The sequence below is a fragment of the Macrotis lagotis genome, chromosome 5 (assembly GCF_037893015.1).
Source record: "Macrotis lagotis isolate mMagLag1 chromosome 5, bilby.v1.9.chrom.fasta, whole genome shotgun sequence".
NCBI lineage: Eukaryota > Metazoa > Chordata > Mammalia > Peramelemorphia > Peramelidae > Macrotis > Macrotis lagotis.
In genome coordinates, this window is record NC_133662.1 from 175,725,833 (window position 1) to 175,750,578 (window position 24,746).

Consider the following 24,746-nt stretch of genomic DNA (forward strand, 5'->3'; position numbering starts at 1 on the left):
CCCATTTGGGGTTTTCTTGGCAAAGATACTAGAGTTGATTTCTCCAGGAGATCTTATGGATCTATTTTGTGGCAATAAGAGGTCAAGTAACTTGTCCAAAGTCATACAGCTAGGAAGTATCTGAGGTCAGATTTGAATTCAGATGTTCCTGACTCTAGACTTGGTGCTGTATCCACTGAACCTTCAGCTGCCTCCCTAATATGTGTTGATTCAAAAGAAACAGGGTGACAATGGTGATACATCATTATATATATGTGAAGAAATTGAGAAACCAGAGAGTGGGGGAAATTGTGGAAAGCATTGGGATGAAAAATAGAAGTGTTTTTTGACATCAGAGTATACTCAGAGAGAAAAGAAGTGGAGGATAACTTCAGAAAAAATGTCACAATCATGGGCAGTTAGGTGGCACAGTGGATAGAGCATCGGGCCCTGGAGTCAGGAGGACTTGAGTTCAAATCTGACCTCAGACACTTAATAATTACCTAGCTGTAGGACCTTGGGTAAGTCACTTAACCCATTGCTTTGCAAAAATGAAAAACATGCCACAATCCTGGCAAACAAGGATGAAATTATCTATGAGTGACTTCAGTTCCACAAATGTCTATTTGAATTCTCTTGCTGTCAAAAAGCAGAAGATTGAATAACTTCTTAATTTGTCTTTATGATAATTTCTATTCTTCATATGATTTTTATTAGTTAAGAGTAACTAGTTTCTAGGGTAGAATAGATGGAAACCAAGGCAAGAAGTAACTACTTCCTCCTAACTAGGAGATGGAGAAGAGGAAAGTTGGGTATAGTCTGCCAGGAAACCTCAATTTTGTGAGAAGAAATTTTGAGAGGTTCAGAGTAAGGTGGCTTTCCCATGGAATCAAATTCTTAGAGGGAAATCATTAGCTCAGTAGAAATGAAAAACTAAAGAATGAAATTATAAAGATAGGAAAGTAAATAGTCCCATAGAAGACAGTAAAAGTTGTTTTCTGGAAAGATAGATGTGGCTTCTCAGGAAACTCACCAACACCCAGATTTTTAAAAAAATGCATATAGCACAAGGCTAGACAACAGAAGCAAGGTCAGATGGCAGAAGATGAATATAAAAAACATGGCATCACTCTATAAAGTAAGTTCAAAAATGTTACAACTCAGAATGAACTGAGACTGCTATTAAAAACTGAGAACAATAAAAATTTTGCTTGTGTGTGTGTGTGTGTGTGTGTGTGTGTGTGTGTGTGTGTGTGTGTGTGTACTAGTTTGGGAATCAAAGAAAAGGATCAATTTCAAATTTCCAAAAAAGGGGAAGAAACCAAGCCTGTAAACTCTACCTTTATAAGCTTTTCTCTTCATTCCAAAGTTTGGTTAGTGAATATATAGAAAAGTATGGGGCTTCCTTAAGAATGCTATGCTATGAACTGATGCTGAGTGAGATGAGCAGAGCCAGAAAAACATTGCACACCCTAATAACAACATGGGAGTGATGATCAACCTCGATGGACTTGCTCATTCCATCGGTGCAACAATCAGGGACAATTTTGGGCTATCTGCGATAGAGAATACCATCTGTATCCAGAGAAAGAATTGTGGATTTTGAACAAAGTCCAAAGACTGTTACCTTTAACTTAGGAAAAAACCCTGTTATCTTATTAATGCAATTTTGCTATCTCTTATACTTTATTTTTCTTCCTTAAGGTTAAGATTTCTCTTTCATCACATTCAACTTAGATCAATGCTTACCATGGAAACAATGTAAAGACTAACAGATTGCCTTCTGTGGGGGGTGGGGGGAGGGAAGCAAGATTAGAGGAAAAATTGTAAAACTCAAAATAAATAAAATCTTTCTTAAAAATGAGAATGCTATGCTAGTCAAATTATTTCTTTTTTTAAACACATATAAACTTGCAGACTGCTCTTTTTTATAACAGGGCTACTAGACTGATAAATCAGGATAGCACTATAAATAAAGTTTATTTGCATTTATTTGCAAAGCATTAGATAAAATATTTCATGTTATGAAAATGAAACTGAACCAAGAATGAAGAGAGGTGATCCAAATGATAATATAAATAGATGGATTCAGAATTAGTTGAATGAACAACTCAAAAGTGTAATTGTGAATGTGTCAATGGGAATTTGGCAGTAGATTTATAGTGGGGTACCCTAGGAGTCTGTGCCCTAGGATTCCGTCCTGTTAAAATTTTTACTGGTAACTTGAGTAAAGGCAGAGATAGAATACTCTTCAAATCTGCAGGCGACTCAGGGCTGAATATGATAACCAAAACATATTGGAACTCAGAGTCAAGATCCAGAAAAGTCTTGAAAATCTAGAGCATTAACCTGATTCTAATATACTGGAATTCAGTAGGGTTAAATGCCAATATTATGGAAAGTTTTCCATTTGTGTTCAAAAAACTAACTTTGCAAGTACAAGATGGAGGCTTTATTGGATGGCAGTTCATTGAAACAAGATCTACAGGTTTTTTTTTAATTTATTTTTTAGGTTTTTGCAAGGCAAATAGGGTTAAGTGGCTTGCCCAAGGCCACACAGCTAGGTAATTATTAAGTGTCTGAGACTGGATTTGAACCCAGGTACTCCTGACTCCAAGGCCAGTGCTTTATCCACTACGCCACCTAGCCGCCCCTGATCTACAGGTTTTAATGGGCTAGTAGGCTCATCAACAATTTTGGCATGACAGACAACATGTTGTGATTGTGGGCTGTATCATGAGAAGCACATTTTACTCTGTTCTAGTTAGAACATTTGGAGATTGTACTTACTTCTAGCTACTATAATTTTTGCTGAGAATGTCTTCTTCCCCCTCCCACCAAATTTTTTTGTTTATATAGGCTATATCTATTGGTATTTACCATATTAGGGCAGTGTGGTGACCAGTGAAGAGTGCCAGGCCTAGAGTCAGGAAGAGATTAATCTTTCTGAGTTCAAATCTGGCCTCTGACACTACTAGCTACATGACACTAGACAACTTACTTAGCCTGGTTTGTCTCAGGTTCTTCATCTGTAAAATGAGCTGGAGAAGCAAATGGCCAACTGCTCCAGTATCTTTGTTAACAAAACCCCAAAAGGATTCACACAGGGTCAAATATGACTGAAAACAACTTAACAGCGACAAAAAAATTACCATATTAAAAATGTTTATGTTCTAGTATCATTATGAAAATAATTTTGATGTCACACTTTCCTTGAAAGAGTCTTGGGGACTACTAGGGGTCATTGAACTAAACTTCAATAAGCACTGGTCCAGAGGAAGACAACCAGGAGGGGGATGGGCCTTGTCCATATACCCTGTGAGGATTGGCTAAAGGAAATGGGGATATTTAGCCCTGAGGTTATGATAGCTGTCTTTAAGCAAAATAAAGTATGTGTGACTCCAAAAAGCAGAATAAAAAGCAATGGGAAGAAGATGCAAAGAGATGAATTTAATCTTGATTTCAGGAAAAACTTCAAAATGATTAGTGCTATCTAAAAGGAGAATGGGTTACTTTGGGAGATGATAGTTCTCTATAATTGGAAATATTTGGTCAAAGACTTAATGCCTACATGTTCTTTAGTTTTTTGGAGTAGGAATTCTTTTTAATGTATGGATCAGAATGTATGTTTGCTATAAGATCTCTTCTAAATGCTGAATTCTGTGATTCTGTGAAAAATTTGTATATAGAGAGTAGAGCTACCTTCCACCATAGCTATTCTGCAAAGAATTTCTATGTATTAGACAACTGGAAAGAGGTGCACATCCTAAGTTTTGGGTATGGCATCAGCATTCAGGTTGATGAATCTGATTTTGCAGAGGACAAAGAAATATTTTTGAATCTTTCAGTCTACAGCATCCCTCCATCCTGAGGTCAATTCAGTCTTTGGTGATTACCTTCCCGGAACCTCCATATCATAAGACTCAAATATACAATTCCCTCTTCATCTTCTTTAGCTTCTCCTCCACCACTATTACCCCTTTTCTATGTTTTGTCTTCCTGTAATAGAATAAAGTTTCTTGAAAATAAGAAACATCATTATCTTATTTTTGTATCCCCCAGAACTTGCCTGGCCTAGTTTTTATATAAGCTTTTAATAAATGCTTCATCTATCTATCCATCCATTCTTCCATCCATCTATCCATTCATCTATATATCAATCTACTGATCTATCTAGCTATCTAATCTATTTGTCTTGTCTGTCTTCTCTTTCCTTTGATTCTTTCCCTGAAAATGACCAGAAAAGAATTAGTCATTCCTTTCTAATTATTAGCAAATGATAAACTCTGCTTTTAGGCTCTATGCTGACCACATTAGAGTAGACAGAGAAATAGCCATTCTGTGATGATAATGATCTGATGTCCTTACACAACTTAAGAGGAAGAACTGGTCAAAAGGACACAACCCAATTTTTATGAATCATGAGAACAGAGTATCAATAGAGGAGAGCTTAATCACACAATCTGTCCATGAGATTTCTTACATTCTTTACAAAAGCTATGTTTCAATACATAAAAGTGATCCATTTCCTGAGAGATTCAGATGTTGATCACCAGGTTCAAAGACCCATGAATCTGCCAGCAATCAGAATGTAAATTGACCAATTATGGGGATCTGGCCTCTACAAGTGAGCAGATGGAAAATACTCTCTCTGTTCTCCCCTCTACAATGAGATGACATGAAAAGTGAAGCCAGTGAAAGCTGACTTTTTTTTTCATACTAGGCTGGTCCTATGAAGTTTAGTGGGGTCATGTTTATCTATTTTAAGGGAAAAAAAAACCAATGTTGTTTTTCTTGACAGTTGCAGCAAGGAAGGTGACACAATGCCAACCATTTCCTGCACATTAACCTAAATCAGCCTGTGGTCACATTGGCCCTCCCTGATCATGATTTCCTTAGACTGTTGCTTCATACAGCACCTCAGTCTTTAGTTAATACCCATTCGTTAAAAATTTTAAAATGACAGAGGTCCTGGTGTGGTCCAATTTTGGCTCCTTCATTCAGTGTATCAGAGACTCACATTTACTGTCTTGTTCTGGTTTTGGATCAGACTGCAATGCTCTGATGCTGGCGGTGTGACTATGTGACAAACCACTCAAGCCTCAATTTCCACATTTATAAAATGGGAATTGTATTACCTCCCAGAACAGTTATGGACAGTTAACTAGATCACATATGTGAAGCTCTTTGCAAACTTTTAAGTAATTACCTACGTGATATATATTTCTATTTTTTTGCAGCACAGTATAAAAATTTTGTTCTCATAATGAGGACCCCAAGTTAACCAAAAAGGTTAAAATATGATCAATTTAAGAATTAGCTAGGAAATGTTAATTTATACTATCCAGGAGACTTGGCTATCCAGGATGTCTCAATGCTGAGGGTGCTGTGTAGTTGTAGCTTTATTGTAGTATATAATGATATTTCTAACAGAGCACCTTCCTTGCCTGATCTTCCTCATTTTTCTTCTTTCTCTTCCCCCACGGTAGTCTCTCCTTCCCCTTTTTACAGTTCCACCCATTGACCCTATCAGGGGAAATGTATTCCATTTCCCACCAAATATAAAGGGCTGTCCCTGTGCAAAGATAAAATGTGTAGATGTCTACAAAACATGACAAGGATTCATATACTACTACTACTACTACTACTACTACTAAGTAATAATAATAATAATAAGTAATAATAATGATAATAATTACCTCCTCCCCTCCCCCATCCTCTATCAGATTCTGAAATTCCCTCTCTTTGAGCCACTTTTGGGCTAAAATATGTTTACCTAAAAGAAATGGTTCAGTACCAAAAATCTTGCCTAGAGGATATTAATATGGGTTTATCTGATTGGATCCATTCAAATACTGGAGACTAAGAGACTAAGATATGGAGAGAGGGCACTGAAAAACTCAAGATCATGTACTATTGGCTTGCAGGGAATAGGCCCAAATGAGGGGCTATGGTAGCAGCTATGAGAAGCCAGAAGGTAGAGAGCATCAGTGTCCGAGATATGCATTGTGATTAGGGAGAGGAGACAGAGTGAGGCTGCCCATAAGGGAAAGGGTTGCAAACAGCAAACTTTTGCCATAAATTTAGAATGCAAGTTCTGAACCTTTACTGAACCCCAGAGACTTAGGCACTAGTATATGACTTGGCCAAATCATAGCCTCTTCAGGCTTCACTTTTTTTTAACCTATTAAAGAGAGAAGTCTAGATGACCAGAGGAATACTCTTATCCCTTATAGCAGGGGTGGGAATGTCCAACTTGACCAAATCATAGCCACTTTAAGTCCTCATTTTTTAAATCTATTAAGAGAGAAGTCTGGATGACCAGAGGAATATTCTTATCCCTTATAGCAGGGGTAAGAATGTCTGTCGGGCAGGCCCCAACAAAATCATCTGGTCTGGTGCTACCATGACAACCAAGGCCAGACTCAAAATTCAATGAATCTAGAAGCTTTTTAGGGGTGAAGTAATTAAATATTTGACCAAATTTAGCAGGCAAATGATGTTATGAATATATAAATGGCCCTTGGCAAAAAATGTCTCCCCTACCCCTGCCTTACAGCTCAAATATCCTGGGTGTCTAAGACTAAATATGATGATCTGAATTTGTGATGCAAAGAATCCCAATCTCAGCTCCAAATCTTCAGCTAAAAGCCCACCTTCCACAGGAAGTGTTTTCTACCACCACCACCCCTTATTCTGGTGACTTCCTTCTATTGGTTTTGTCCTGTATTCATCTTGTTTGCCTAATTGTTTTTATGCAATCTCTCTCTTATTAAAATAAGAGTTATTTGAGAACAGGGACTAGTTTTTGACTTACTGTGTATCTGGCCCCTAGTAAGCACTTTTCAATACTTTTTATACTTGTTAACAGAATGATGTTTGAATCTCATACTTCTTTCCTCTAGGATTAGCTTAGGCATGAAACCTTGCTTTTTTTTAAAAGAAAAAAAATAGTGTGGCAAATATAACTCCCCCCCACTCCTTTTTTCCATCCCAAGTCTTGAAACTGGTGGGATTATGCCAGTTGGTCCAGGTGATTCCAAGATAGTTTAAAGATGCAAACTCAACATTTTAAAATAATTTTTTTTATGCTTTTGGTTTCCCCTTTATTATTAAAGTAAGAATCTATTTGTTCTCCTTATTATGGTAAGTCTGCTTCTCCAAAACCCTAATTATTAACCTAGGTGGATGAAACTTAAGAACAGGCATAAGTGGCCGCTATGGACACCAGAGGGGATCTACCATTGCTACCAGAGCTTTCACACCCCGTTTTCTACACAAGGATAAGTTGGCTCATTTTTTGAGGGGGGCTTTGTGTGGTAGACCTACAACCAATATTGCTCCCATCTCACCGAAACCCAGCAATGCAGTTGCCAGTCGACCAAGTGAAGATGAGAGAATTCCCTGGTTTGGGTCTACACTCATAATCTCCATCCTCTTTTTGCTTTTCCTCTTCTTTTTTTTCACAGGACATCACTGAGAGTTCATTCAGAGGCAGTTTGTGCTTTAAGGCAAAGCTCATGCCAGACCTGAAAGGAAGGGGAGAAAAAAAAGTTGTCTTCCTTATCCACCTTGAAGTTTGGTAGGAAAGCTCAATGTGTCATGAGACCCCCCAGAAACCCAAATTTGGCATCTCCCAATCCTTTATGGGTCATGCCATTGGCCATCTCTTTGGATTTTTCATGGCCCTTTGGTGAGGGCAATGAAATATTTTATGAGTTTGTGGATTTTGAAAAAACTTCTACTTGGGTGATAAGTGATCCTGAGGCTTGTTTTAACTTCACTATGCTAGTTAATAACTGCATTTGTTTAAAGACTAAAATCCAGAGTTTAAGAGAAGTTGCATGTGAGAAGGTCTGGCCTAGGATTGCTCAATGTCATCATCATTGAGTTCATTGTAGATTCAGTATTGAAAGGTATTATTTGCTCAACATTTTAATAAAAACAGCCAGATCAAGAAACTCAGGCCAAGATTGGTTAAATAATTTCTTCAAGGTCATACAGCTGCTAATAAGTGGCATAACTAGGATTCAAACCCAGGTCCTTCGCCTTCAAAGTTCACCACTTTTTCTCTTGTACCATGGAGTAGAATCCAAAATTGTAATTCTGTAAATGCTATATATGCAATAATATGTTCTATTCAGAATAAACCAAGGGCTTTATAATTGTGGAATGATCAGATTGCTTCCTCTTTGAACCTTTAAGAAGCATCAAAAACACTGAAAATACATTTGTTCCATTTTGTCATTGTGAGATTTTAGGATTTTAAGATTTATAACTGGAAGGAACCTTAAGGATCATCAGATTTTAAGATGAAGAAATTCACAGATGCTAAATGAATTGTTCAATCTAATCTAATCCAAGAAGTATTTATTCAACTCCTACCATGCTTATATTACTATTCCAGGTTCTGACAGTAAAAAGGCAAAACAAAATTGTACCTGTCCTCAAGGATCTTACATTCTGTTAGAGACAGGGGGAGGAAGGGAGGATACAACATGGACACTGGTCTATCTATCTATCTATCTATCTATCTATCTATCCATCTATCTATCCATCTATCTATAATATATAGAATAATTTGAGGAGGGAAACAACACTGACAATTAGTGGAAATACAAAAAGCTTAGGACATGAAACGTGAGTTGAGTCTTAAAGGAAACAAGACAAAAGAGAAGAGAAGCAACATTTCAAGGCTTGTAGATACATTCTAGGTCCATGGAAGCACATGGAGGGAAGGAACTGAAATGCTAACTTTGGAAAATAATGAGAAAAAAATGAGCCAGTCTGGCTGCAGTGTGAACAAGGCCATAGCTGAGAAGTGATAAGGATGAGACTTACACCACTTTGGTTGATTGATTTAGTTTTCCATTTAGATACTTACTTTCCAGAGTCAGAATAATTGTAATAATAGTAAATAATAATAAAAAATTTAATAATATTTAAGTAGCATTTCAATGATGTTTTAAGGTTTGCAAAAAATAATTTACAAATATTCAATTTTATCCTCACAACAATCCTGGGAGGCAAGGGCTTTCATTCCCCTGCCTCATTTTTACAGATGAAGAAATTGAGGCTGAGATAGAGAATTAATAATAATAATAATAATAATAATAATAATAATAATAGTTAACACTTATAAGGCATTCCTATTGCCAGGCACTGTGTCACTTTACAATTATTATATCTGATTACATACATTATAGTATATCATTTGATCCTCACAACAACCCTGGAAGGTAAGTACTACTATTATGAGGAAACTGAGGCAAATAGAGGTTAAGTAACTTGCCTGGGGTAACAGAGCTAGCAAGAACTTGAGGCCAGATCTGAGTTAAGATCCAGCCCTCTCTCCATTGGGTACCTAGTTGCTTCAAGAAAATAAGAATTTTCTAAGAGCAATATTTATGATTGGGTTAAACAGATTTCTAGTCTTTCAGTCCCTTCTCACTATTAAAATTTAAAAATTTTTATAAAATAATTTTATATATTTTTATTACTTTAATTTTTTTACTTTAACATTATAGTTATATTTCATACTTTATAAATTTTCTTTGGGTCATCAACAAACAAACATAATCCATACTTTGAATGCCTACTTGTTCAGCTTTGTTTAGTTGTTGCTGAAGATGTTAAAGAAGTACATTTGAAGTCTTTGACAGTCTAGTTGAGGTAATTTTTTAAAAGATCCTAACATACTGAAAAAAACAGAGAATAATAAAGTCCAAACTTTCTAGTGCTGACTTGGGTTAGTAGTACTTTTATAAAAAAGAGAAATTTGGGGGGACTAAAAGAGTCAAAGGTTTTGTCAAAGGGGTGAGACATGAGTTGGACTCATGATAGGATGACTTGTATTTGTGGCGCAAATGTTGGAGACATTCACTCCACATCTTGCAGCAAAAACCTGTCAGACTTGCATTTTTCACTTGAAAAACATCATCACATATAATAAATAGCACAGACATCCCAAGGTAAAGAGATCACCTTTTGAACATTCAGATCTTTCTTCACTCCCAGGCTCCTGTAGGGTAGAGCTGGGAAGAACCTTTGAGACCATCTAATTCAGCAGTCTCCTTTGACAGATGAGAGAACTGAGGTAGAGAGAGAAGTCCCTTTCCCAAAGCTCAGATAGGTAGTCAATAGAAGGGGAAAAAAAGCAAGCATTAATTTAAAAAGAATATATTGTTTGCTATCTCATTTGGACTTTACAACAAACCTGGAAGGTATATGTTATTATTATTTCCATTTTACAGTTGAAACTGAGATAGACAGAGGTTAAGAGATCAGAGTCACACAGCTTATAATGAATGATCTGAGGCTGGATTTGAACTCAGGTTTTCCTAACCCTGGCACAAGGGCTCCAAGCATTGTGCAATCTAGTAGCTATAATTCAAATCCAGATTTGATTTGACATTTTTTGCTCTTTTTGTTTTACTCAACTCATTCTTGATCCTTTTCTATCTCTTATTCTCCATATACTTCACTTTAAAATAAATGAATAAAAAACAAAAGTGACTTTGTGAGAAGTGAGGAGGTGTGTTAGGATCTTATCTCACCTATAACCTTAAAATAGAGTTGGTTATTTTCTTTGCTTTGATTGAAAGAAGTACAGAGGGGCGGCTAGGTGGCACAGTGGATAAAGCACCGGCCCTGAAGTCAGGAATACCTGGGTTCAAATCTGGCCTCAGACACTTAATAATTACCTAGCTGTGTGGCCTCGGGCAAGCCACTTAACCCCATTTGCCTTGCAAAAACTTTAAAAAAAAGTACAGAGATAATGCCAAATTATTCAGATTCAGCCTCAATCCCTCTCCTGAACTATAGCCGCACCATGATTTGTGGTGGTGTGATTTGCTGATTTCCAAGGTGTAAATGTCCACTGAAAATCCAGTTGACTCTCCTGAATCACTTTGAGCTGGCTGCAAGAACACTCTAGTTCTAAGCCTCCCCTTTCCCAGGAGAATATGAGCTTCTTGAGGATGAGAGTTGTGTTTCAAAATATGAGAAGTTTTTTTTCTACAAGAGGTTTCTTTGATTGTTGAGATCACTCTAATAAGGTGAAATATGAGGGTAGAAATGTAAAGTCCTATACCTGGTTTCCAAAATGTTAACTGTTTAAGTACCAGAATGGAAGCATCATCACTTCAAGGGTTGGGGGGAGGGGTTGGGATAGATTGTAAATTCAATAATGTAACATGGAAGCCAAAAATGCTAATACAGTATTAGCCATCATTCAGCAAGGAGCTGGTATAATGTTTAGCAACCATCTCTCTGAAAAACAAGACACTCTTTAAAGTTTCATTGATACTATTGATGTTTTCTCTCCATCACTTTTTAAAGTCAAGACAATCAACAAAAGAACTGATATCAAGTCTTGATTGTAATGTTTGCCAATTTATGAAGTGTAAATGCTCACACTGAAAATTTGACAATGAGCTCAGAACCACAAGAGTTGACTCCAGCTCACCCTGTCTTTATTCTTAGAGGAATAGGCTTCAGAACAAGGGGAGGTGAGAGTCACACTATACTTTACCTTGATGAGAATAATGGTGGTCATCTTTGAAATTTTTTTTCCTTTTATTAGCTCTTTGTACTTTATTTTAGGAAGAGAGTAAAATGAATGTGATAAGGATGATGAGGTGACTAGAGACTATGGAGTAAAAGTTCATTTAGAGGAAACTGGAGATATTAGCCTAAGGAAGAAATATCATAGGAAAACATGATAGTTTTCTTTCAGTATTTGAAAGACAACAGGGATGTTGTCATCTAGTCATTCGTGTGTCCAACTCTTCATTGTTCCATAGAGGGTTTTCTTGGTCAAGATACCCGAGTCGTTTGCCATTTCTTTTTCCAATGGATTAAAACAAATAAAGATTAAGTGACCTGTCTAGGGTCACACAGCTAAAAATTATCTTATTCCAGGTTTGAACTCATCTCCCTGACTGCTGGCTCAGTGATCTGTCTGCTGAGCCTCCTAGCTCCCAGAAGACGAATTAGACATGTCCTACTGGCCCCAGAGAGCAGAAGTAGAGGCTGGAAACGCCAGAGGGGCAGATTCAACTCCACATAAGGAGAAACTTAAAAAAAAACTATAAGCTACCGAGTAGTTGTTGATCTACATTGGCATCAGGAGTTTCTTATATGGATGAAATCATGGATCCAGACCCCATTTTCTTGCCTACCCTCAACTCTCACCACAATTTTCCTTTTTTCTAATAAGAAAGCACAAGTGTAAAACATCCTGGACCTGCTAGGCTCGCTCCCTCCAAGCCTAACCTTTAGGCTCAACTGAAGAGGGGTTACAAATGGCTAGGGCTTGCTTTGGCATTCCCTTTGACTACTACGATCAGTTAGGTGGGGCCACATTTCTTATGGTTCACCACATCTCATAAATTCCTCTCCCTAAGCCTTCATTCTCATCAGAAATGGCTCAGAGAAGAAACAGCATACACACTCAATAGGGTATAGAAATCTAGAAGAAAAAGGAAAGGGGATGGGGGCGGTGTAGGGGATAGAGGAGAGGGTAAATCATGGGAGAGGATAGTCAGATATAACGCATTTTCTTTTTTACTTTTTGCAAGGTGCTGGGATTGGGTGGCCTGTCCAGGACCATGGGACCAGGTGTGTCTCTGGGGTGGGATGTATGCTTGGGGCCTCTTGGCCCCAGGACCAGTGCTTTGTCTGCTGGGCCGCTTGGCTGCCCCACAGCACATTTTTGAAGAGGGACAGAGTGAAAGGAGAGAGAAAATATAATAAATTTTAGTGGGAAGGAATGGATGGAGGGAATTACAATCAGCAACAGCAACTGTGGAAAAATATGGAAGTAACTTCTATGATGTACTTATGATAAAGAATGTGATCCACCCAACATAGAGCTGATGGTATCAGAACACAAACTGAAACACAGTTTTTTTCCTCTTTCTTTCACTTTATTTCCCATGAGGTTTTATATTTTTGTGGGGGGAGGGGGTATTATGTTTACTCTTACAAGAATATTTTAGTAATGTGTAAATAAATTAAAGAAAATTAAAATTCCTCTTCCTAAAGAGGTCACTCGCTGAGTGCTATCAAGGACTGTTCTTTGGAAGGAAACCTAATTCCCATGTCCCTTCCCAGAGTCTTATTTTTCAAGTGGCTGCCTGAGGCAATGACTCAAACTTTTCCATGGTGCCTGTTCTCCACTGCCTTTCTCTCCAAGCACATTTTTGTTTCTAAGGGGAGAATGAGATTTGGCACATCACACCCACTGTAAATAACACGTCTCCCCCATACTGCCTGTGGGCTGTCAGAAGCAATAAAGGAGCCTCTGGGCATGTCTTTTTTTACCTTGGTTCCAAAGATAGCCCTGTCAGTTATTTTTTTTTTTTTATACTTTTTAGCTGATTTTAAAAAATTTCATGATACTCTGTGTTTGATTCTATGTTCCTCCCTTCCCTCCCTGTCCCTTCTCTAACTGTGCACCCTCCCCAATACTAAATTTTATGTTTCTTCTTGGGATCCCATCCACCTTCTCACCAATATTAAATTTTATGTTTCTTCTTAGGATCCCATCCACCTTCTCTCAATACTAAATTTTATGTTTTTTTTCCTTGGGATCCCATTCGCCTTCTCACCAACACTAAATTTTATGGGGTTTTTTGGGATCACATCTACCTTTTCAAGGGCTGGAACGGGCTGTGAAATGTCACTTTGGTGAGCCTGTGGGAAAACTGGAAAAATGGTATACTGTTCCCATTTTATACAAACTCAGGAGACAGATGAACAACAAAGCAGATATTTGGACCTGACAAGATGCCCTATTTTTATTCATGTGAAGGAAAAATAAAGAAAATTCCAGTAATAACTCTTCTGAGACATGAGGTCCCAGCTGTGTGACCCTGGACAAAGTCACTTCACCTCTTTTTGCTTCAATTTCCTCATCTACAAAATGGGGATAATGATAGAATCTATCTCCCAGGTTATTGCAAGAATAAAATAAATTTGTAAAGTGCTTCACAAAATCTGATCCATAGTGGGTACTAGATAAATGTTTATTATTATTATTATTATTATTATTATTATTATTATTATTATTATTATTATTATTTGGTGTATCTTTCCCCAATCTTTCCTTCCCCCCTTTGTTGTTATCCTTTTCAAGACTGAAATAAAAGTGAACTATGAAGTGTATAAAATAATGTATGAATTATAAAATAATGAATGATTCCACAAACTTTACATGAAATCAATTTCAAGAGAAGTGATATCATAACATAGTAGGAAAAAATGGGAATTTGGAGTTGGATGACTTGGGTTCTGATCTCAGTTGAGCCTCTTAGTACAAATTATTTTGAATCTCTGGGCTTCCTTTTTCTCATTACAAACTATTTTGAATTTCTGGGCTTCTTTTTTCTCATTCTAAAATGAAGAGATTGGTGAGTGGTTAAAAGAATTACATAAACTGACACTGAGCAAAGGGAGCAGAATCAAAAGAACGTTGTACACATTAACAGCAACATTATGAATCAATTGATTATGATGGAAGCAGCTCCTCTCAGCAGTCCCAAGATCAAAGCCAATTCTTGGAGACCAGCTATGGACAATGCCATCCACATCCAGAGGGGAAAAAAATAACAACCCAAGAATCTGAATGTACACTACGTTCACGTTTTTAAAACTTCTGTTATGTTCTTCCTTCCTCTTTCATAGTTTGCTTTCTTTTCCTTTAGTCCTAATTCATCTTACACAAAGTGGCTAATATGTAAATATGTTAAATACAAATGTATATGTACAACTTTTACCAGACTGTCACGGGCGGGGGGAGGGGGGGGGCAGAAAAATATGTAATTTATAAATTTGCAAATGAATGAATGTTGAAAAACTACTATAGTATGTAATTGGAAAAATAAAATATCAATTAAAAAACAAAACGAAGGGATTGGACTAGGAACCAATAACAACTAAGATCCCTTCCACCTCTGGGTGTCTATGAGCCTCTGGTCCTATGATCTTTATGTGATAGAATAAGACCCAGACTTTCATCTCTTTCCACAGATTCTGGTGGTAATCCCTGTATGTACTAATAAATGGTTCTAGGTTCTGGCACCTCCTGGCTGTGCAACAAAGGAGTCATTTAATTTCTCTTGGCTTCAGGTTCCTCAAATGGAAATGGTCCCTGCACGACCTACCTAGGAGGGAAGCACTCTGGCAAGCTTGAATACTTATAAATCAGAAGATAATTGATTTAGAATTGAAGGGAGCTTGAATGAATATTTCGAACCCCATAATTTTGTGGTTATTTTCATTTGTGTCTGATTCTTCATGACCCTCTTATGGGGTTTTCTTGACAGAAAAACCAGAGTGCTTACACTTTTCTTTCTGTGGGTGAAGAAACTGAAGCAAATAGGGTTAGATTTTAGTTACCTGGCTTATAAGTGTCTGAGGACTAGATTTTAACTCAGGTCTTTCTGATTCCAGGCCTGGCATTCTATCTACTCTGCCATGTAGCTACCTTTCAATCCCTCATTTTTTTTACTGAGGACAAAAATGAGGTCAACAATCATTATGATATGCTGGGTAAATGTGTTAATCAATCAGCCAATAAATGTTTATTATGCACTTATAATGATCCAGACAATGTATTAAGTGCTATTAATGTCCAGAGTCAGGGGGTGGAGTGTCTTGGACCAGGAGCACCAAAAAGGCCAGTGTCACTAGATCCAAGAGTATATGGAAAATGACTGAACATGTATAAACTATATCAAACAACTTACCACTTCAGGAAGGGGGGAGTTGAGGAAGAGAGAGAAAAAAATTTGGAACTCAAAATTTTTTTAAATGAATGTTAGAAATTGTGTTTATAATGGGGTGGGTGGGAATAAAATATTTTAAATTAATTTTTTTAAATTGTATATATGTAACTGGGGGAAATAAAACATTTTTAAATGAGTGTTAAAAAATGTCTTTATATGTATGTAGGAGAAATAAAATATTTTAAATGAATATTAAAAATTGCCTTTTTAACTATCTCCCTTCTGGTTTCAGAAGCAATTGCAGAGAGGGAAGAGTCATTTAGTTGTTGTTACTCAGAGAGATTCATCCTTGATCTCACAGTGGGTGAGAGACATCATGTCTTGTTTCCTGCTCTGTGGGCTCATTCTCTTAGAAACATTTACTCTCATATTAAATGAATTGCTAGCCACCTCTTAAAGTAACTTAAAGTTTTAAAAAAAAGAGTCCCTGGAGGAACTAAACTGTAAGAAATGTGAAATTATAAGAAGGAACCAGTTATAAGGGGCTTTGGAAGTGAAATAGAAGATTTTCCTTTTATCCTGTAGGTAATATGAATTAGTGGACTCTACTAAATAGGATGACATGATTAGACCCAAGGTTTAGCAGATCAAAACCGAGTCTCCAAGAGGTTGAGTGACTGATGCTAGTATCTGATACAGAATTTGAATTTGGATCTTGCTGACTCCAAGGCCACTATCCTACACTTTGCTATCTATGTGTCCCCACTATTTCTATGAGTGGTTAGGATTTAAATAGCTCATACTTGCCAGTCAGACTTCTGATAATGAACCCCGTGAACCAGACTGGGCCTCAGATGACAGGTGTTCAGGTCATACTCAGAGCAGCTCCGACTTGGCAGAGGCTGCCAGCTTTGTTTCCCAGGCAAAGCCTTTGAGAAACCAAGTCACCCTCACACTATGATGAGAGGCACCAGGAAAGGACTCAGAAATCCAGGGCACTAAATAGGCATGGACCACATGTTGGATTGGGTTGAGTAGAATGACAAAGTTAAACAAAATGGGGGAGGGGAGGGAGGGTGGTGGAAGCTTACAGAAAATTGAATATAGCTTACAGAAAGATGAAGGTAGAAAACTATCTTTGTATGGAATTGGAAAAAATAAAATGAAATAGCATAAAATAAAAAGTTAAGTAAAATGGGAAGAATTCAGTTTGCCAGCATACGTGAAAGACAGAGTATTGGGCCTTTCCCCATGAAAGGTCCTCATATGATACTCAGTGAAAGCACATGTCTTATTAGAAGTGGCCGATTTCTTACATCACCCTGCAAGTCCATTAAGAAACTCTGTAGAACTGACTCAACACTGTGAGGTTTGGGTTGAGGTCAGAGTGTCTGTCTTCAGGCACCTTGTGAGGTTATCACACACTCCTGAATCAACAAGATCACTCTTCCCAGAAGTCAGAATCCCGTATTTTCTTTCCAGATATAATTCAGATAGTCCTGTGACAACTAATTAGGTGGCGTAGTAGAAAGAGGGCTATATTTGGAGTCCGGAAGAACTGAATTTAAATCCTGCCCTAGACACTTAATAGTTCAGTGACCCTGGGCAAGTTATTTAACTTTTCTTAGGCTGTTCCCTTATCTATAAAATGAGGATAATGCCTCCCAGGGTTATTGCAATGAACAAGTCAGAATTTTGTAGGTTATATGCATAATCACATACTTTAAAATGCTTTTCCTATTCTTAATTTTAAAATAACATTTTTATTTGTCAAGTAAAAATATTTTAAAAATTTCTCTCGGGGCGGCTAGGTGGCATAGTGGATAGAGCACTGGCCCTCCAGTCAGGAGTACTTGAGTTCAAATCTGGCCTCAGACATTTAATAATTACCTAGCTGTGTGGCCTTGGGCAAGCCACTTAACCCCATTTGCCTTGCAAAAACCTTAAAAAAATTTCTCTCACTCTCCCCACCCCCACAACTATTCCTGCTCCCAGCAAATATTTAAGAAAAGAATCTTAATATATAAGTACATGGTCAAATCTCCACATTATTCATGCCCTTACATGTATATCTTTTTTCCTGATATCCTCTGTCAGGAGGTGAATGAGCCCCTTATCATTTGTATGGACCTGCTTGGAGGACTTCAGTCCTATCTGAATATAATATATTTTATCTTTAATATACAGCATACCCTGATAAGGTTATGATCATTGTGGAAACCAACTTAAGCAGTCAAAATCCAAAGGGCTTTAAAATCATCCAGAAATAATCTGAGAGTCAGTAATGTCATAGAGAATGGTTCACAGGGGAAGTGGAGAATGAATAAAGGGGGAAAAATCAAAATGAAAAACAAATAAAGAAATATGATAGGGGAGAAACCTAATTAAATTTTTAAAAAAATCACCCTTCCATAAAGGCAAAATGCCATTTGTGGGCATTTATTGTGTGGAGACACATGCAGTTTGCTCTGTGTGGTTTCTGTTTTTCTTTCACAACAAACACATAAACAATTTTCAGGAAAGAAATGACACGTTAATAAAAACTCTTTCATAGTTCCAGTTCATTACAAATACAAGATGAATTGTAGTATTGACATGCTATCTTTCTTCTGAAGGTTTTAGAGGTGATGGCACAGAGGGAAGAGTTATTTGGTTGTTACTAAGATTTGTCCTTGATCTCACAGTGGGTGAAGGGACATCATGTCTTGGTTCCAGCTCCGTGGACTCAATCTCTCAGACACATTGACTCTCATAATATTAACGCTTGCTAGTGACCTCTTAAAGAATAGCAGCAACAGCTGAAATGACCCAAACTTGACTAAGTTTTAACTAAATTTCTGATGAAATGGAAAAAATAGGGGCAGATTTCACATTTTTAATCGATATGATGCCAAAAACATGAATATCCTATAACATTTCATTTATTTTTCATCCAGATATTTGATATATCATCCTTGGAAATGAAAAGTAGAAAATCAATAGTGAAAGGTGTATTGGAAGCTTAATATCTCACACCTCCAGTATTGTAAGAACTCCTGCCTTCCTCTCCTTCCTTCCTTCTAGGTCCTAAGAACTTCTATTCCATCATCAGAGTCTCTTGCCCCTTAGTTCTCTCCTTTCCATCAATTTGTCTTCCAAATTAAAAAAATTGAATATATATATATATATATATATATATATATATATATATATATAGTTTCTAATATGTGCAAGACACTGTACAGGGGCTAGGTAAACAAAAATAAAAACAAACCAGTCTGTCTTCAGAGCCTTTTGGGGCCTCTGCACCTGTTCCCCCTTCCCTGTAGGCAGAAAATACTATCTGGCATTTTAAACTTCAATGTATGAATACAATGTGCTTTTCTCCCAACAACCCTGTGGGATGTTAACATTAATTTAACTTTTTCCTGAGTGTTCTCCTCATTCTACAGACAGAATCTAAGGCTCCGAAAAGTTAAATGACCAGTTCTTTAGATCATTCAGCTAGGAATTGTTAATCCTAATCTATTAATCAATCAAGTTAATTATCCCTCTCTTGTCTTTTCTCCCTCTCTCCCTCTTTTTTCCTTCCTCTCTCCCTATCTCTCTCCCCCTTCTTTGTCTTCCTCTTTCCCTGTCTGTGTCTGTCTGTCTTTGTCTCTCTGTCTCTGTCTATCTGTCTGTATTTGTCTCTCTGTCTGTCTGTCTCTCTGCCTGTCTCTGTCTCTCTGCCTCTTTGTCTGTCTCTCTGTCTCTGTCTATCTGCCTGTATTTGTCTCTCTGTCTCTCTGTCTCTCTGTCTCTCTCTCTCTCTCCCCCCCCCCAAAAGTCCTTGCCCATAGATAGCTCTTCTGTCCTTTGGAACTCAGGGTAGTTCCTGGCCTAAGAAAGAAAATCTTCAAATGTGACAGAGAGAAAATTTTCAAATAAGCTTCAAAGTTCTGCTTTCTCCATCCTCCAGGCAAATCTCAACCGAAGACACCTCAGCTAAATGCATTACAGGCATCCACCCACATGAAGTGGTCTAGTGGTTAAGATAGCTGCCTCCCAAATATCTGAACTGAGTTTGTTTCCCAGTCAATGTCATGATGTTGGGAAGTGGAGAAAGTGATGGAAACTCCTACTAATAAGAGGAAAATGAACTAAAACCAGCAGGGTCAAGATGTGGTGAGATGAAGAGTTTGTTAAAGAATTGGGTACTCAGTGGCTGGGGAATCAAATAGTGGCATGGAAATGGAATGGAAGAGAATTATCACTATGTGAAATGATGTGGAATATAAAAGAAGCAAAACTGAGAGAAAATATTTTAAATGACTATAGTAACATAGAAGAACACAACACAGAGAAATGACATGATTAAAATCAATGTTATGAAGAATCTTTATTTTAAAGAACTATTATTGAAACATATCTTCCTCCTCTTGGTAGAAAGGTGGTAGACTATAGGTGGCAAATGTGATATGTGTTATCAAACATCAAATGTATGTGTGTTCAGTTATTTTAATTAATCTAAACTTTTTGTCACAAGGGAAAGTAGAGAATATTTTTAAAGTCTCCTTGGGTTTTAAGGAAGTACTTTTAGGGAAGAAAAATTAGAGTAGAAATGGGAATCATTTGTCTTCCAGAAGGAAAAGGATCAAAAGGATTCTGGTGGTCACTGGAAAATAATCTATTATAATTAGGATCATTTATAGAATTAAACACATAGGCTAGCAAGAACAGTTATTAAATCAATCAATCAATAAACTGCACTCATTAAGCACCTAAATATCTGCCAAATCCTGGGGATACAAAGACAAAAGTAAATAGTCCCTGCCTCAAGGAAGTGACAAGGAAAAGATGACATGAAGGACACATGTAAGTTTACACAAATGAAGGCAAAATATGTAAAATGTAATTTAGGGAGGGAGGATGCTAGCAGGTGAAACTGATGCTTAAGCTGTCAACAGAGCTTCCAAGAGGGGGAACTGAGGATGAAGAGCATTTAGGGTATGGAAAACTGCTAGAACAAAGTCAAGGATCTAGGCAGTCAATGGATCTTTGCCATATGTGTAAGACAGCAAATAGTCCCATATGACTGAACCATAGATTAAACAGAAAGGACTGATAACTAAGGAGATTGGAAATGTATCAAGGATACAGATGGGAGGATCTTTTAATATCATATTTGATTATATTTTATTAAACTGACATATATTTATTAGATAGTAATGAGTTGATATCTCTTTAGAGGGAAGTTTCTAATGGAGTGTCCTTGGTCCTGTACCTTTCTGTGTCCCAGTGAATAATCCATAAGAGACCTTGGGCTTTAAAGAGCTAGAGGTATCAGATGACCTTCCTTGAAGGAGATTCACATCTGTCTCAGAATTTGACCTGCAGAGACCCCAAGACAATGGAAGTCTATGCTTTCAGAAACTTAAGAATGCTTGCACCTGGTCTAGAGTATCTTCAGGTTGGGTTTCATACCTTGATGTCTTAAGGTAAAGCTACAGAGTTGGTACCAAGTATAATGCAGACTGGTTTAGGGGACTTGACCACTAATTATTTACTTACTTGGAACTACCCACCATCTACACCTCTCACTTACACATTCAGTTTTCCCATATTTAGAGAGATCCACTGTGGAAAGTCACAGAACTGTCTATACTTATGATATGTTTACTCATCATTGTCCCCTGGAGGATGGAACGTTCAATCAGCTGACTCTTCCCCAATCCTTTGGGGAACAAATTACCAGTTCCTGATTCCTATGGTTCTTAATCATCATTTTCTGGGGTTGAAAGATCTCTTCTCCCTCCTACCTCTGCCTGTGTTCTCATCCCTAGGGGCCTTAGTCTTGTCCCTTCACTATTCACTTCTTCTTTTGACCTTCCTACTCTTATACATGCTAGAAATTCCTATTCTGTTATTAATGAGGTCCCCTTTATCCTATATCTGCATTCCTCCCACCATTTCCTTCTCCTGATACTAATGGTAACATGACTGTCTCAGACTCACTGGCCATATATTCAGGAATTGGATGCTTCTCTCATGCTCCCCAACAAAGTGAACCAAAGGAAGAATTGACATCCTCCTCCATCTTCACCATCACTTCCAGAGCATTCCTTTGCTACCATTCCAAGGTAGACAATTTTCCTTTGAGGTCCACTCCATCACCTGTTTACGCCACATCCATATGTTTCATCTAGTATAGTTCCTTGTAACAATTTTCTGCCTGACTCTAGGTCATTCTCCTTTCTCAAGGAGTTTTTAGAACCTGAATCATAATTTTCTTCTTCACTTCCAATCACTCATATTTGGGAAATTGAAATTTATGTTGAAATCCACTAAAACACCATATCCTCCCAATCCATCCACTTCCATAACTCCCAAGAGTGGTAGTCTGTAAAGGAAGCAAGTTAGAGGACTGGATAGAAAACAAGGCTTGGATTCTGGAAGACTTATAAGTTCAAATCCAACACTAACAGCGTGACTCTGGATCTATTACTTCACCTCTATTTGTCTCAGTTTCCCTTGAAGTGGACGGGGATAATAATATCCCTTACTTCCTAGCGTTGTTGTAGCAAATGCTTATCACAGTACCTAGATATATTAATAGGTACTGAATAAACATTTGTTTCATTCCTTTCTTCCTTCCATAACCTATTTCTTAGCCTATCCCCAGAGTTGGTCCATCCTATCAATTTTAGATCTCACTGTCACTCAATAACTATGCTACCTTCATGATCCTGGAATTCTGACATTTTTCTATTATAATTTCCCATTCTTCCATCTCTCCCCTACCTCATGCCTTCTAACCCTATCCTTCCTCCTCCTTGAAACCTTGAGTATCTGCATCTCTTGCTGTTTCCTCAGACTCCTTCAAGTTTTGGTTTCACTTCCCTCCTTTCTAAGACTTGACCTTATGACTGACCAATTCCCTTACATTTCTTGTCCCCTGTCCTCTGTCTGCTCAAACCACAACCTTGTGTGACTAACTTGGTGAAGTGAAACCAAGTCCATTCCAAATGTATGTGGCACCCTACTGCTGCAAGTCAATCCTTTCATTTTTCTCTGCTTGGCTATCACCCTCCCCAAAGTATCTATTTCAAAGCTTTTCTCTCCTTAAACTTCCTGCAGAAGTATTCCTTTCCTTCCTCCCAGCAGTTTCTTGTGGAAACAGGTTATTTGCAACAAGGTCTTTCCTTTTATTTAAATCCTAGAACTCTTTTTCTTCAATCCTTGTCTTTCCTTTCTTTCACTCACCAAGCTAGGACTGACCTTTGCTTTGACTAAGGTCAATTCCTCTATTTGGGCTCTTGGCTCCATCGCAAGTCTCCCATGGGATCTTGCTCCCTCAGCTATTTCTTCTTTCTCTCTCATCTTCAATTTCTTCTTCACAACATTTATGCCTGCTGTTTGGAATATAGTCTAGTTCTGATTTGAATACAGTCACTTTCTAGTAACGCTTTGGCCAGGTACCTGTAGAGAGATCTAAGTTGTTAAAGAAACTGGAAATTGTATTTCCTCCTGTCTTGGGAAGAAGAGAGGAAGCTACCATGCTATCATAACTGTAGTATGGGGTTCCCCCCCTTAAGTGGGAGTTTTAAGGATCTCTCAAAGGAAGCAGCACAGTTTCTGTTGGCAGAAACATCTTTGGTTGCCTTCCTCAAATCATAGTTTCCAAACGAGACCAAAGGAGGTGAAGAGTAAAGAGAGAAGAACTCTTTATCTTGGATGCTTTTGTCAGTTTACTGGAGTGTTCAAGACAAAACAAATACAAGGAACTAAGTCCTTACACTCCTTCCCTTTTTTTTAGATGGGTTTTCACTGATGCCCATTCCTAATAATGTTCTTTTATTCTGTTAAAGACTGCATCTGACTGATCTTATTTCCCATAATCACTGTGACAAATTCTTTGTATCTCTTTGTTGTTTGAGGATCTGCGACAGCTCTGGGAACCTCACAGCTGAAAGTGACATTTTTTTTTAAAGAGCAGGACTATGATTTCTAACCATTCCCAAGTCCATTGTTAGAGAACTTTCTCTCTAACTGGGGGTATAGACATGAGCCATTCATATTTCATAGCCACACTCCTATGAACTTGGGATTTAAAAAAAATCTACCTATTCAAACATATGCCTAACAATGACCCCAAGATCACTGTAATTTTACTATCAAATTATCATCCTAATAATTTCTTTTTTAACAGCTAGATTCTTTCTCTCTAAGGTTATCAACTATCTTATAACAGTTAAATTCAAAGACCTTTTCTCATTCCTCATTCCATTTTGTTTTCCTGAAACTTTTGTCACTGGTGACCAGGTTCTTGCCTTCTTTTCCCTTGGTTTTTCTGGCATTGTTTTCCCTTTGGTCCTCATATCTGTCTTAACTGCTTCTCAGTTTCCATTGCTGCAATTTTGCAATCTTCTGGCCACTGTCTCCCTCCTCTTCTCTTTTCTCTCTTCTCTCATTTTCTCTCCTCTCTTCTCTCTCTCCTCTCCTCTTCTTTCTTCTCACTTTTTTCTCTTCTCTGTCTCTCTAGCTTCTGTCTCATTCTCTCTCTGTGTCTCATCTCATCTCATGAGCTCTAGAGAATGCAATGATCACCTCTGCACATCTGATTCCTACATCTAAATGACCATCTTTCACTAATCTTTTAAATTTCAGGCTTGCATCACTAACTACCTGCTGGATGCCATTACTAGGATACTTCCTTGACATGTCAAACTCCACATGTTTAAAACGGAACTCACCATGGTCCCCTGAACATCTTTGTTTTTTCAAGGCTATTTGTATCACTATGGTCTCACTTCCTCAGTGTGTTTTCAATAAGCTTCCTTACTCCTGACATGGAACCAATTGCATTTTTTTTTAGGTTTTTGCAAGGAAAATGTGGTTAAGTGGCTTGTCCAAGGTCACACAGCTAAGTAATTATTAAATGTCTGAGGCCAGATTTGAACTTAGGTACTCCTGACTCCAGGCCAGTGCTCTATCCACTGCACCACCTAGCTGCCCCAAACCAATTGCATTTTAAAAATTATATTTCTACAACATCTCTTGTATCCCTCAATATAT

At 37.6% G+C, this 24,746-nt stretch overlaps 1 protein-coding gene across 2 annotated transcripts in view; it reads right to left on the reverse strand.

Annotated features, from left to right (window-relative positions):
• The window catches only part of TAGAP (T cell activation RhoGTPase activating protein), a 157,896-nt gene that overhangs the window by 45,370 nt on the left and 87,780 nt on the right, over positions 1–24,746 (reverse strand). The window contains exon 1 of one of the 2 annotated variants that reach the window (XM_074187953.1): positions 7,332–7,558. The exons of the other annotated variant lie outside the window; for it this stretch is intronic. Coding sequence (XP_074044054.1) covers positions 7,332–7,501 — 170 coding nt within the window. The 5' untranslated portion in view covers positions 7,502–7,558. Of the gene's footprint in view, positions 1–7,331; positions 7,559–24,746 lie in introns of those variants that run through there. 2 annotated transcript variants of the gene reach the window in all.